Source organism: Varanus komodoensis, unplaced genomic scaffold, assembly GCF_004798865.1.
Source record: "Varanus komodoensis strain SLA01 unplaced genomic scaffold, ASM479886v1 scaffold63, whole genome shotgun sequence".
Lineage (NCBI taxonomy): Eukaryota > Metazoa > Chordata > Lepidosauria > Squamata > Varanidae > Varanus > Varanus komodoensis.
This window is the reverse complement of record NW_025336259.1, coordinates 2,856,711-2,870,317: the sequence shown is the minus strand read 5'-3', so window position 1 is coordinate 2,870,317 and position 13,607 is coordinate 2,856,711. Positions and strand designations below refer to the sequence as shown.

Here is a 13,607-nt window from a genome sequence, read left to right as displayed (position 1 = left end):
GGGTGGTTTGGGATATGAATACTCTTTTAAAATCATGAATATCCCCCCCCCCCCCAGACTAAACTGACATGCTTGCTTTTCTTCCTTTCTTATTCACTCCACCTCTTTCCTTGTGCAGAAAGTGATGCTTCTTCAGATTTCAGTGATGAGGATTACCTGGAAACCAGGCGGAGAAGATCTCGGCGGAATCAGAAGAGACAAGTCAACTATAAGGAAGATTCTGAAAGTGAGGGCTCTCAGAAAAGCTTCCGATATGGAAAGGAGCTGAGAAGAGTTCATAAGCGCAGGCTATCCAGTTCAGACAGTGAAGGTAAAATAAAGATGTTGCCATGTAATGAAATGCAGTAAACCTTTACCTTAGAGACAGAGAAAGGAATCCATATTTTGAACATGGGTGCAGCTAGCTTTCTACAAAGCCTGTATGTACAGACAACACTCCACTTTGCTGTTTTCTCTTACTCCTAAAAGTAATATTTGTGTGGTTCTAAACTTAAAACTCTACCATAAAATAATGAAGGTTGGGTGTAGGAGGTTCCATCTCCATCTCTTAAGTGGTATTCTCAATGACAGTTTTGTTTGGCTTGAGGTTTGGGGACTGAGCAGCTTGCCGTGATGTATTTTTGTTTATTTTATTTATTAGCTGCATGGGACATTTTAACTTGAACTTCAGAAGCACTCGAATGTGAACTTGGAAAGCACATGAACTGGGGCACACATTTAGAGTAGTGTTACAAAAAGGGAGCTCCTGGGAAAAAAATCTTCCACCTGAATCTTACCAGCTGGTCAGTGGCGTGTTTACCCTGAAAATCTGGGAATTCTTCCTTGTGGGTTCTGTGCGTCAGTCATGAGCTCTGTGCCTGCGTGGCACCTGTTGTCAGAAAGATTTCGTAGCCGGGACCATTTCGGCGGGAGCCCCTCCCTCACCTCAGCGTTTGGTATACATGGGAGGCGTTCCCACCCGTTCCCTCCAAGCTTCTTCAGCCGCCCAGGCAGATCGTTCCCTTTGGAGAGCACTCCTTTTCTGTTCCTGTAATGATACCGACCCACCGTCCAAGCTTGCCAGTTGCTCACATGTATGGTGCACAGAGACCACGAAGAAGAAAGGCAGGTCACTTGCCCGCAATGGTTGTGCCTTGAGTGATCACCTGTGCATTCACACAGCCCACCCTCTGACCCCTCTTTAGTGTCATATTCTAAATGTTCTTACTCTCACATTCCTCTTAGAATGAGGAATGTCCCCCTTTTCTGTACCTAGATGTGGCGCAGCGGAGGCTGTGGTCAGTTAAGATGATCCTGCCTCAGTTCCAAGGTCCGAAGGTGTTCTGGAACGAACTGAGGGGATGGGTGGGAACCCTTCCCATGTACACCGAACACCAGTGTGAGGGAGAGATTCCCACCAGATCACTCTTGACTATGAAATACTCGTACTCTCCACATCAGGCACAGAGCCCGTGTGTGTGAATGCACAGATGACCCCTCAACGAACAACAGCTAAGGATCGTTGTCAGTGCCAGGAGAAAAAAGTTAAGCGATGGCCATGGTTTCTATCATTTTCTTGTGTAACTTGGGTATTTCTTTCCCTTCCCACACCTTTAATTTAGATTTTTTCATGTATTCCTAAATCTCCGGTACAAAATAAATTATAAAGAAGGAACAAATTATTGAGAAGGAAAAATAAGCTGAAGAAGAGACATAAAAAACCACACAGAGAATAAGCTCTGGGTGAGTTTGCATAATCATAGAAGGAAAATAAGCCACTGTGCTCGTTTTCCTGCCCCTTACACACTGCTGAATTAGCACAGGTCCATTCACTTGGCATGGTTTGTTGTGTTGTCTGAACTTCGGGTGGGGAATGAGGGGAACTGCGTATAAACTCCTCTGCAACTGTAGAACAAGCCATGGGTTCCGGGGTGGCTTGTAACCCCCCCCCCCCCCGCCACCGCCTTTGCCAGGTTCAGATGACACAGTCTGCACATCTGTCTGAAATATTAGGCAATCATGAGTTCTCTTTGAATGCTGAAAGACGTTATTCTTAAGAAATAAGCTTAGAATAGCGCTGTGATTCTTACTGGCCCAAATAATGATGCAGTTGATTATCACAGGGTCCCTGATGAGGTCTGAATCTCAGTTTTTCGTATATGCTGTGCTTCCTCTGGAACTATAACATCTTTTATAAATCGGAGCTTCTTAGACCCACAAACATTTGCATGTCACAATATAGAATAAATTCACATCTAGTTTTTCTAATGATTCTAATAATCTCCTGAAAGAGGGTTTTCTTGAGAAAATTTGCCTGTAGAAACTGAAACCGTAAAATGATCCATCCCACCTTTCCTACCAGTTGCTGGGGATCATGGGTGGGATGGTGCTGTTGCCTATTTCCTGCTGCTTGCCTTCCCACTGGGGCATCCGATTGCCTGCGGTGTGAATAGAGTGCTAGAGTAGAGACCCTTTATCTCTGATCCGGCATGGCTCCTCTTAGACACGGCATGGTCATCCTGAGAGAGAACGTTGTTGCCTTGGCTTTCCATTTCCAGGACATGCCGGAGCCTTCTTGCGAGAGCTGCCACAAGGTTTTATGGGAAAGGATACAGCGACATACGATTGACTTAGCAGTACTCTCCTCACAAAGGGATGCGATTCAAAAGAATGATAGGCAGCTTAGCTTTGACAGTTGACAGATGGGCACCAGTTATCCTTTGTACTCAACCATTTTTATTCTCCAGCAAATTGCCAGTTTTCTCCCAGCAGAGGCAGCTGGCTCTGTGACGCAGGTGGAGTGTTTTGTGTCAAAAGAAAAACTGAAGAGCGGTTGCATGCCTTGAGATTTGCTAATGGCTTTAAGTCTGATACTTGTTGCAGAAAGCTACTCGGCTAAGACTTCTGAAGATGAGAAAGACGCCAAGGTGTCGAAGAGGTCACTTCGGAAACGCAGTCACAGCATGGATGCCGAGTACTCAGAAGTGGAAGATGGGGATGGGGAAGAGCGGCCCATCCGGAAGCGTCTGAATCGGATCGAAACAGACGAGGAAGACAACTGCGGCAATGCCAACAATGATGCCAGCCAGTCCTCGCCTGCCAGCAAGCCCTCGGCACCCCACGTCCCGCAGGACATCCCCAAAAAGTCCTGCTATCGGATAGAAAGTGATGACGAAGATGACTTTGATAACGTGGGGAAGGTGGAAAGCCCGTTGGACTACAGCCTGGTGGATTTGCCATCCACCAATGGACAGAGTCCTGGCAAGACTATTGAGAACTTGATTGGCAAGCCCAGTGAGAAGACTCCCGCCCCCAAGGACAGCACAGCCAATGCCAGCTTGGCGCCCAATGGGACAAGTGCTGCCCAGGAGGCAGTAGGGCCAGAGGAAGATGAGGACGAACTCTTGCGAGTGACTGACCTTGTTGATTACGTCTGTAACAGTGAACAGTTATAAGACTTCCATTTTTGTGCTAATTTATTCCACGGTAGCTCATACCAACGGGCCAGTTATTAAAAGGTGTTTTATTTTTCCTAGAAAACTCTCCACTACAGTATCACTTTTTAGCAATCAGATTTTCACCAGTCCTGCAGTTTTGAGTATTTTTTCTCTCTCTCCCTGTCCCCCGCCCCCATGAAGTGACCAGGTTTTTTGGGAACTCTTTTTTGAAGATAATTACAATACATTTTCTGCCCTGATTCCCCTTCCAGGCCTCCCCTGCTTCACCCAGTTCTACAACCTCATCCACATGCAGACCTTGTAGTAAATGAGAGATTTGTATATTTTTGACTTTATATTTCCTGAATATACACAAATTTGTTGGGGCGGCGGGTGGGCGGTTCAAAGAAAGCATTCCAAGTTTGTCCGGACCCAAAATCTGAATGGGGAGGCGGGTGGGGCAAGTGTGGGAAGGGGTACAGAAGCACTTGTGCTCCAACTTTTCATAGGAGGTATATATTATATTTAAATGTTCACAACTTAGATTACAATTTAACTTACAATTTTAAGAAAAAATCTTTAATGTTGCATTTTGTGACTTGTAGGTTAACTTACCATAGTTCATTTTAGTAATCACCTTCCTGAAATGCAGCCTTGATTGACTTTGAGGATAAAGGTGAAGGAAATATCTGGATGGAAGAAAAGCTCTTGCACCATCTTTTGACTCACAGTTCCCCCAATAAACATCTTTTAAAGTGTTTTGTACAGTAAGAAGTGTAAACTATAATGAGCTTTTGACAATTTGAAACCATGCTGGCAGTGAGTTCATAACAAGGCTCTTCCTTTAATATGTTCGTTTATCTGATGGGCTTCATGTACCCTCTTGGGAGGAAATACACTTTTGGCTGTGAAAAGGCCAGGATTTGCAGCAAACCTCTTTCAAGAGATGTTAGAGATGTCTGTGAAGAGATAAGTAGCCACTTTTAAAACCCTTTCTGCGCTCTTAGTATTTACTTCAAATTGAAGTATGCAAATGGAGCTTTGTTTTTCCTTCTGGGAGGTTTTCTGTTTCAGGAAGAGTGTGTTTGTGTGTGTGCGTGTGTGCGCGCGCACGCATACATGCGCACACATGAATGAGAGATTAATTTTACTTAATCAGTCTGGATATTCTAGCAGATTTTAACAGTGGTTGCTGGCCTGTAGGCCCCTTCACATTTTTAATGTGCGTTTTAATAATTGTCACTTGACCAACAGATTTCTAAAACGGGACATTTCCAGGAGGGAAAGCACATGATCCCGCTCTTTAAAATGGGCAGTAAGACCCTGTGTCTCCATACACGTGCTCCGCCCCAAAGTCGATTCTCTGCCCCGTAATGAGCAGTCAAACTTCGTGTCTTGCTCCCTTTCTTGCCTTCTTTCTTCTTTAAAATAGGTTGCTGTTTCCGTTCCTTTTTTGTATGTGTCTACACAGCATAAACACATGGATGATTGGAGGCCTAGTCTATGAAGCTTTGGAATCTGATCCGATTCTCTCTCGCTCCCTCTCCCTCACCCCCTTCTTTTTTAATGCCGGCTTTTGGACTTTCCCTGGCGCCTGGTCCATTGCAGGCAATGGCTTCACCAGGTTGGCATTGAAGTGAGAACTCCCCCTTCCCTTGCCCCCCCACCTTAGCCCCAAAACCCCCTGGCATCCCCCCCCCCCCCCCGCTGGTCTGTTGCTGAGCACTTCTGATTTTCATTGTGATTTCAAAGCTGGCAAAATGCCTCACAGTCTTGGATTCCCCAAATCTTTCTGGCCGGAAAGCCTTCATTTCTTCCCCTTTTCTGGTTTTCACCCTCTGTAGAGCAATGTAGGGGCCACTGAAGGAATCGTATTTTCTGTGTTCTAGCAATGTTTATATCCTCCACCTCTTCAAATGGCAAGACCTCAGACCTTAAAATAAGGTCTGCTTCCTGGACAGCTTTTTTGGGGGGTTGTTTTTTTGGGGGTTGTCAACAAAGCAAACTCCCTGGTTATATTCTGTCACTTTTTAGCAGGAATCTATTACAATAATACAGTGAAAAAGCTGCAGATATGCGGACATTATTCTTTAAAAACGATACTTTGCTTTTCCCTTTGAGCAATGCCACACATTTTCTCTCCCTCTGTTTGCATGAGAGCAGGTCACGTGGCCGCTTGACTGATGCAAGCACCTCTTTTTTGCATTATTTCGTTTGTGGAAGATGTGTCGGTGCTTGAAATTGTAGGCCTTCCAGAGTGGGAGAAGCTCTGTTCTGTAGTACTCACTGCATGGTTCTATAGCTCTTTCATAGCCCAGTTGCATCTCCAGGACCTTCGTTCACCATTGGCTTTTATGGCTCTCCAGATTGGTGGGTGTTGGTCCCGTGCAATGAGCATTTGTGCCTCGGAGGTCACTTCTGAGTGTGTTGAGTAGTTTGGGTTGCTCAAATTAAGCAAGTTAGCTTAAAACCACTTTTAAATGGACTTGTCCTGATTTTGCCTGAGGGACTCGGGGAAACTTGTGTTTGAGAGAACTGCTCAGAATTCCCTTTGAAACCCCTCATCTTGCCTTCCCCAACCTGGTGCTCTGCAGATGTCTTGGAATATAACTCGGTGCTGGCTGAACAATTCTGGGAGTTGGAATCCAATGCATTTGGAGGGCATTGTGATGTTTGGGATGGACAGTGCCCCAGCTTGCCAAATAAATATTGCCTGGAGGCCATGATTGGTCTACGTTTGTGGCATATATGTACCTGAATCTTGTGATAGGTGGAAGTAGTTGGAATCACACCACTGGGGAATGGTGAGAAAGGGGAAGGCTTCTCGAATAGGACCGTGCTGACAGAAATGGACGCAAGCTGCATAGGAGTGGTTGATAACTATGCCCTGCTTGCATACTGGTCTTTTTGTGCAAAGACGTTTTGGTGGAGTCATTAGAAATGGACTGCTGTTAGTTTGTTTCTGTTCATTTTAGAAAACCATCATAGCATAAGATGCTGGGTCTAAGATGAGTCCTTGCGTGGTCTTATTTCCTATTTCCTCCGGTGGAAATTGAGACAGATTCAAATATGGCTTCTTGGTGAAACCGAACATGGGTTAGCACTCCAGGATCTCCCTTCTCTTTCCATTTGGGAAACTGTGTTTGCGAGATATGATCTGATAGAGCATGATTCTCTGGAATGTCCTTCCTTTCTTAACCTCCAGCCCAGGTTCACAGTTTGTTTGTGGTGGGAAGAGTGGAAATGGGAACTCTCGACTCTGTTGATTATTTGGAAACTACTCTCTGTTTGCACTCTCCCTCTTCCTTGGTGGTCTTCTCTAATTGCACTGTCACTCCCAAAGGTGAGGTTGTATATTATCCCACATCACTGGATACCTTCAGAGCACAACTTGCTCTTTATTTTGAGGAGATGCTCTTTTGATTCAAGTTGTACTCTTGGATTTAGTGGCCCTTTTGAGCATCTTAAGGTAAGCAATAAATTGGTTATTGAATGCTGCCACATTGGACCTGGGTTGAAATGTTTTAAACAAGATGGCAGCAGCATAGTTTGAATAGAAAGAATAGCAAAACCAAATCACAAGGGGAAATTAGCCAGAAAGCAGTACTTCATAAACTGAGTTTGCTCTGCAGCATCATGAGTGTAATAATAGTTCTGGGCAGAGATATCTGTGCAATTCTCTTTTGTAGGTAGGTACAATGCAATAGCCATTGGAATTTCAGGACAGTATGGCAAGGTAAATATTTTTAGGATATTATAATAGTGAATGGCTGCAGGATGAGATTTTGTAAGAAGTTAGGTGAGGTATAATTACAAAATTTTGGCACAATGGCCTCCCTAACAGTCATTGATTTTGTGACCATCGGCGGTTGAAGATGTCTAGAGTCTCACTCTCTTCATACGGACAACCAAACCATAACCCTGTTAATATAGTGTCTGTTCACCTTTCCAGATCTTTTTTTTCCAAACTTTGATTTGTATTCTTTTAATGAATCATTCATATAGTGATGTTCAGAGGAAGATTACTAATTCTTGCAAGTCAGAACCCACTGTTGTTCTTTAGGATGGAACATGGAACACTATTCATCTATCTTACTAATGCGTTTAGAAATGGTTCCATTCAACTTGAACTTAGAAAAAATCATCCTTTTACCTTCTCCCCAAGCTGATTATCAAAAGCATTTCCCCACAAATAAATTTACTTTGGTAACCAGAATATATATGGACTACACCATGTATGCTTACTTGGAAGTAAGTCCATGGTGTTCTGTCAAACTTACTTTCCATACCAAGATGCACAGAATTATTTTTATTGGTCCAATTTTTGCTTTAAGATTTGTTTCATTTCCTTGCTTAGAAAATCACAAGGGAAAAATAGTAATGTTCGCCTAATGCTGTTTGAAAGGGTTTCCAGCTGTACAATAACTCAGTTTGTATCTGTCTCCAGTCAAGCAGACGAGTGTTTAGAAACCAGAGTGCAAAGATGTGTGCAAAGCTCTCAGAGATGCCATAGTGTACACGCACAATTGTTGCTTTCTTAGTTCTGCTCATCACTTCCATCATATACCTGGAGTAGGTTTTGATGGCCTGCTTTAAAAGACTGCCTTTTTGTCAGCTTGGAGGGTTGTTTCCCCATCGTTGGTGCATGGACCTCTCCACAGTAAAGTGTACCGCTGCACAGATGTGAAGGGATGCCCAGTGCAACACAACCAAGGTGGTCCTTTCCACACTGCTTTGTCTGTCTCCCCATGCCTTCCATTCCTTCTCCTTAAGTAGGTTGAGCTTGTAATGCCACACTGGTAGCCTTCCCACAAAAAAGAGTAACTGTAGGAGCCAGTCGGAGTGTTTGCTGTATCACATGTGCACATGCTGTGTAAACTACAGAGCCACAGCCCCTCTCAGTGTGGCAGAGTCGCAAGACTTCCTTTTTGCAGTACTAAAAGGAAGCACGGTGGGTGGGTGCAGTAAAGAGGTCCAGGGGCAAAAGGGAGGAGCGGCTTTCAAGGCCAGGCAGATTGGCTCTGCTGGGAGCCCTTTTTCATTTCCCTTGTTTGTATCAGGGACCACAGAAGGCTGCCATATTCATTGACCAGGGTTACAGAAGGCCCTAGCCATCTTGTAGAAGAAAATACCTTCTGTACCTTGTAAAAATGACAGAACGTTCTATCTGTATCGTGCAGATTTTAACATGGAGTGTGCATGCACAGAAATCTATGCAGAAATGCTGCTGAGAATTATAATGCAGGATTAAAGGATGCTTTGGCCGGATGAGAGAGGGCAGCAAGGATGCCGTCTTGATTGAACTGAAGCCCATGGTTCAGATTTTAAATAGGTGCCCAAGCCCCGGCCGGCTATGGCTTGCAAGCATGAGTCACGCTGTAATATTTCCCCACAGAGAGTATTTCCTGTCTCCTTGAACTGGGCCCCATAACCTGCAATCTGGGATTTGCAAGTAACCCCATGTATCTGAGGGTGCAGTTGTATGCTTGTAGGTCTTGTGATCTTCATGGAGGCATATTAGAAACTCAATCATATATACAGTGTGTATTTCAAGGTAAAGATAACTCATCTCCAGTAGACCTCAGTGAGATTTCAAGGCTTATCCAGAATTATTTAACTCAACCTAGAAAACAAATAGAGTGCCCTTACCTTTTAGCTTTATATCTTCTTTTACAGCGAAAGGCAGCTGGCATGCCATGGCTAATAGGAAGTGATCAGCATTAAATTGGTCATATTTTAAATGTTCATTGGAGGAAGTGTCCAGAATGTATCACGACGGTAGGCCATTCCAGAAGTTATGCAGAGCAAAGTGGTAAAATTCTGGACTGCACAATTCCAGGCTTCAGATGAGTAGAATGAATAATTTTAAGCCTTCCCTGCACAAAATCTTTTCTGTTATAAAGTTATCTGTGCTAAAGCTTTCTCCCTGAAGTGCTTGCTCAATATACAGAGGATGAGTTCCTTTCGCATGAAAAAGCATTTAAAACAGTTTTGTGTGGTCCAAAGTGGTATCACCTGGAATCCTGCAACTCCTTCTGTATAGGACATACGTAGGCTTCTTCCACGACACCTGTCAGTTTGAGAATCATTTCAAGTATCTTTCTTCCCTGGAAGGCATACAATCTTCCTGACAATTGTATGCCTTTAATAAAAAGTCACTATAAAAAGTCGTAAGAGAAGGAACCCTTTTATTTCCCTCCGGCTTTAAAATGTTTGGGCAGTATTCTTCCTTGGCTTGATTGTGCTCAGTGTGAAAACGGAAGCAGCTGCCTGCAAAGGAGTTTAGAATGACAGCGTGCTTCATCAAGTGCATACAATTGAGATGGGGCTATAGGGAGAAATTAAGGGATTGGATTTCTGCAATATTGCATGTAGATTAAAGGCTTAAAATATAATTTAAAAAGAAAAAAAAACAGTAACAACCCATTTTTAGCTGCTGCTTGGTTCATGGGCTCCAGACTAGCAATTCAAGAGGAATCTAGATAGAAGAGTGAGGTAGAAGGGCTTGTTCTGAATTATTTGTGGAAGTCTGCCTCAATCAAATGGCCACCACTCTTGCGCCCCTGGTCCTAGGGTGAGTGGGCTTTGTTCATACGTCATGGTTGTGTGATGCTGAGTCTTTTGAGTCACTGCTGTCTCACACTTTGCTAGCCAAGCTGTTCTTCCCAAATTAAAAGTTGGTCTTATCTCTATTACACTTGGGTGTCTGTACAGAGGCAGTCGGACCCTTTTCCTCCTCATTCCCAGGCTGTGCTTAACCTTTACCCTGGCACAAGCAAGGGATATTACCCTCGTTTCCCAAGCTTGTCTGTGCTCCTGTCCCATTCTTCCCTCTCTCCTCGGAATTTCAGGTTCCATGCCTCCAATTTTCCTGAAGCTGCGTGTCCCGTCTCTGCTCACTCCACATTCAGTCAGCCAGGGAGAAGTTTTGTTTAAATTAGCCGATGTTGGTTCTGTGCACAGAAGGAGGAGAGAAGCCTGTGGTACTTGTGTGGGTGCTCCAGAGACCTCGGCAATGGTGGCAGCTGCAAGAAGGAAACCCAACAGGGAACAAAGGCGGATGGGCCTAAGGGTTGAGAGTAGGCTGCAGCCCAGCCGTTGCGTGTGCTGGGTTCCAAGTGAGGCAGCTCACACGGCTGTACTCGGTGTTAGTCTTACTTAGAGTAGACTCATTTCAATGAATGGGATTGGAGTTCGACGAATGTTTGGATGCAACTCACAAAAGTCTACACCACGAGATGGATTCTGCCCTGGAGTGTGGATTCTGTTGTGCCGTGTGTGCGTGTGTGTGGACATGTCTGTCTGTGGTAGGCACTTGATAGCACTTTTCTGTGTACTTAGTTTCACTGTTTTGCTTTGCATCTCTCCTTAGCTGCGTCTAGCCCAGTGCAACTTAGGTTGTGGCAAGCCTAAAACGGGATTGGTACACTTTGGTAGATTAACGTCACTACCAAATTTCCCCAAATGAATAATGCGTGTTCCACTGAAAAACGCAAGAGGCTTTAGCTGTTGACTTGCCATTTATCAGTGAGAAGCACTTCTTGAATATGATTGTCCTGATGTTTGACATGAGTGCAGTGGGAATGTTCTGCCTTTTTCAGTTTCCCATTTCTGACTAAATGTAGGCTCTATGAATCTACTCGCATCTTAGCATAACGTGAATTAAAATGCTATTTGGGTCTGTAACATATTAAGAAGCACATCACTTGGGGAGAAGGAGTGGCCTCTAAGCCTTTTGCCAGTTCCACAGTTCAGTTCCACAGCAGGTCTCTAAAACTTTCCAGAGGTCCCCACAGGTTGAAGATGGCTGGTTGCATGATGAGATGGTTTTGGTCTACCACTGGCTTTCTCCATTGTCCAGGAAGTCTTTTACAGATGTCAGCCAGGTGAACCTTCATCTTTGCTATGAAACACAAGTAGTGGGAGGTAGATCAGGTGGTTGAACCGCCTGTGTTTGTGTTCAGTGAGGCCTTGACATGTAGCGGCACTTGATGGTTTGCACCTCCGGTTTTGTTTCCCATGCTTACTGTGCCCAGCCCTTTCCTCAGTTCTGGGGGCAGGCGCACCCGCCCCACTCCACTTGCACCCTTCGGTGCGGGCACTTCTCTCGTGCAGTGGGAGAGGCCGTTTGCTGAGCCCCTTCCTCCCTGGTCTTTTCGGGAGCACACGTCACGCCAGGAAGGCCCACCACAAACGGTCCACGATGGGCATGATGTTGTAGCTCGTGGGCCTTCCTTGCAACTCTTTGATGCGCATACCTTGAACTAGCCGGGCAAGGTAGTTGCTCTCCCTTAAAATTGGAGCTCTTTGTGACCTTCACAAAGGTTGGTTCCAGGATCCCTCTTCTTTTGCTGGTGCAGCATCTCGGTGCTCGACTCGTGGATTCCGTGCGCAGTCTGCCAAGAGCCCTGTCCAAAGTTTCCATCACTCAGCAGTGCACCAATGGCCTTTGGGAGCAAGGGAGCCACGTGGGCACCTCTGCCAGAGCATCGCCGTGCAGGCAAGGCCCCTGGGTGAGCACACGGCTGCTCTTTGCACCTTTAATTGGCTTTCTTAGTCGATTTGCTCTCTGGGAAAGCAGTACGATGGGGAAGTTTCTGAAAAATGTTGATCAGGCACTCTTAAAAACCCTTGTACGACAGGTGTCCTGAACCCTGCTTTGAACAAACAAAAAACCCATGGGTTGGCTACAGCTGGGAGGGATGGGGCTCTCTGGATTTTTTGCGCTGTGTGTACTTTTAAGAACAAGCATAGCCAGTCACTGTAGAAAGTGATGTCTCTTTAGTTGGAGTGGGCAGACTAGGAAGCGGATGTGTACTTTCCAATTAGAGTACTTGCTGCAGACTCTGCACTACAGGAGCGAGGTGTACACATTATTACTGCGTGTGGAGCTCCTCTTCATGTTGATGTTTCGTTTTTTAAGTATTGCATAAAGTGGCCATTTGGAGGGAGGGAGAACACTTTGGGGAGAGAACTGGAAGTGTCTTCATTGTTGTACATAAATTTTGGGTTGCTTTATCACTTTTCTCTTTGTTTCCTCCCACACACACCAGTAAACTTACTTGCATGGGAAAAAATGACTTGAAACAGAGAGTCCCAGCGCCCTCGGCACTCAAAGTGGTTAACTGCAGTTGACTAACAGCTGGTGTTTTTAGCTTTGCAGTACATGACTGTTTAAATACTGTATTCCTTGTAAATGAAGTTTAAAAAAAATGTTACGGCTGGTGCCAATATTTTTGTTAATGAAATGTTCAATGTCGTCTCACTACGGTCTGGTCAGAGCTCTTTGTGTATAAGCTGGGCCTGCAGCCTTTTTATAGCTTGGAGGCCTAATTGTGTAACTTTTTTTCTTTCATAATGTTTTTTGTTTATAATATCTACTGTCATTTCTTTCATATAAATATGACATGTAAATTGTCATAATAAAAAACCCATTTAAATAAGCTGATGCCCAGAGTGCATGTTGGGGAAGCTCCACTGTGCTTTGTCCTCTTAGCGATGGAAGATGAGACAGCGTGACAGTAGGCCTAATTCTGTTTGCAAACGAGTTTAATACAATTGCTGTTTTCAAAATTTATTTATTATTTATTTATTAAAACATTTTTATGCCGCCCCCTTCGCCGAAGCCTCGGGGCGGCTTACAACAAATAAGTTAAATAACATTTTAAAATATATACATTAAAATAAGTTACAAATATACAATATAAAATAAAACGAAGCATAGAGGGCAACAAATAGACATTCAGTGGGGAAAATCGGGAGTTTCATGTGTGATAAAAAAATGTGACCAAATTTGTAAAATTTGGATTAGGTATGATCAGTTCCAGAGAGTTACCTAGGCCAGCAGTGGCTAACTAGAAATTTATAAGCCAAACTTTAATCAGGTTTCAGGAAGAAGTTTGATGGTTCCAAATAATTTTGCATTTAAAATCATGTGATGCTTGAATGACACAGTTCCTTATGTGTGTTTGCTTGGGTATGGCTGAACGTCTTATGTACTAGAACCGCTGCTGTTCTGTTAACCGAAATTGCCTCTATTACAAACGTTTATTTTCAGTCATGCTGGAATTGGACTGCAGAATCAATTGTGCAGCTCACCCCCAGGAACAGAGGTGTGTCATAAGTTGATGCCACTTAAAAAACACTCAACAGTCTTGAACATAGGCTGGTTTGCTTCCCTTTCTTGCCAGA

At 44.2% G+C, this 13,607-nt stretch overlaps 1 protein-coding gene across 3 annotated transcripts in view; it reads left to right on the top strand.

Annotated features, from left to right (window-relative positions):
• Positions 1-12,859, top strand: part of RSF1 (remodeling and spacing factor 1) — a 57,632-nt gene extending 44,773 nt beyond the window's left edge. For all 3 annotated transcript variants that reach the window (XM_044450156.1, XM_044450155.1, XM_044450158.1), the window contains 2 exons: positions 119-310; positions 2,863-12,859. In XM_044450156.1, coding sequence (XP_044306091.1) covers positions 119-310; positions 2,863-3,434 — 764 coding nt within the window. In that variant the 3' untranslated portion in view covers positions 3,435-12,859. The remainder of the gene's footprint in view (positions 1-118; positions 311-2,862) is intronic.
• Positions 12,860-13,607: the final 748 nt, after the last annotated feature.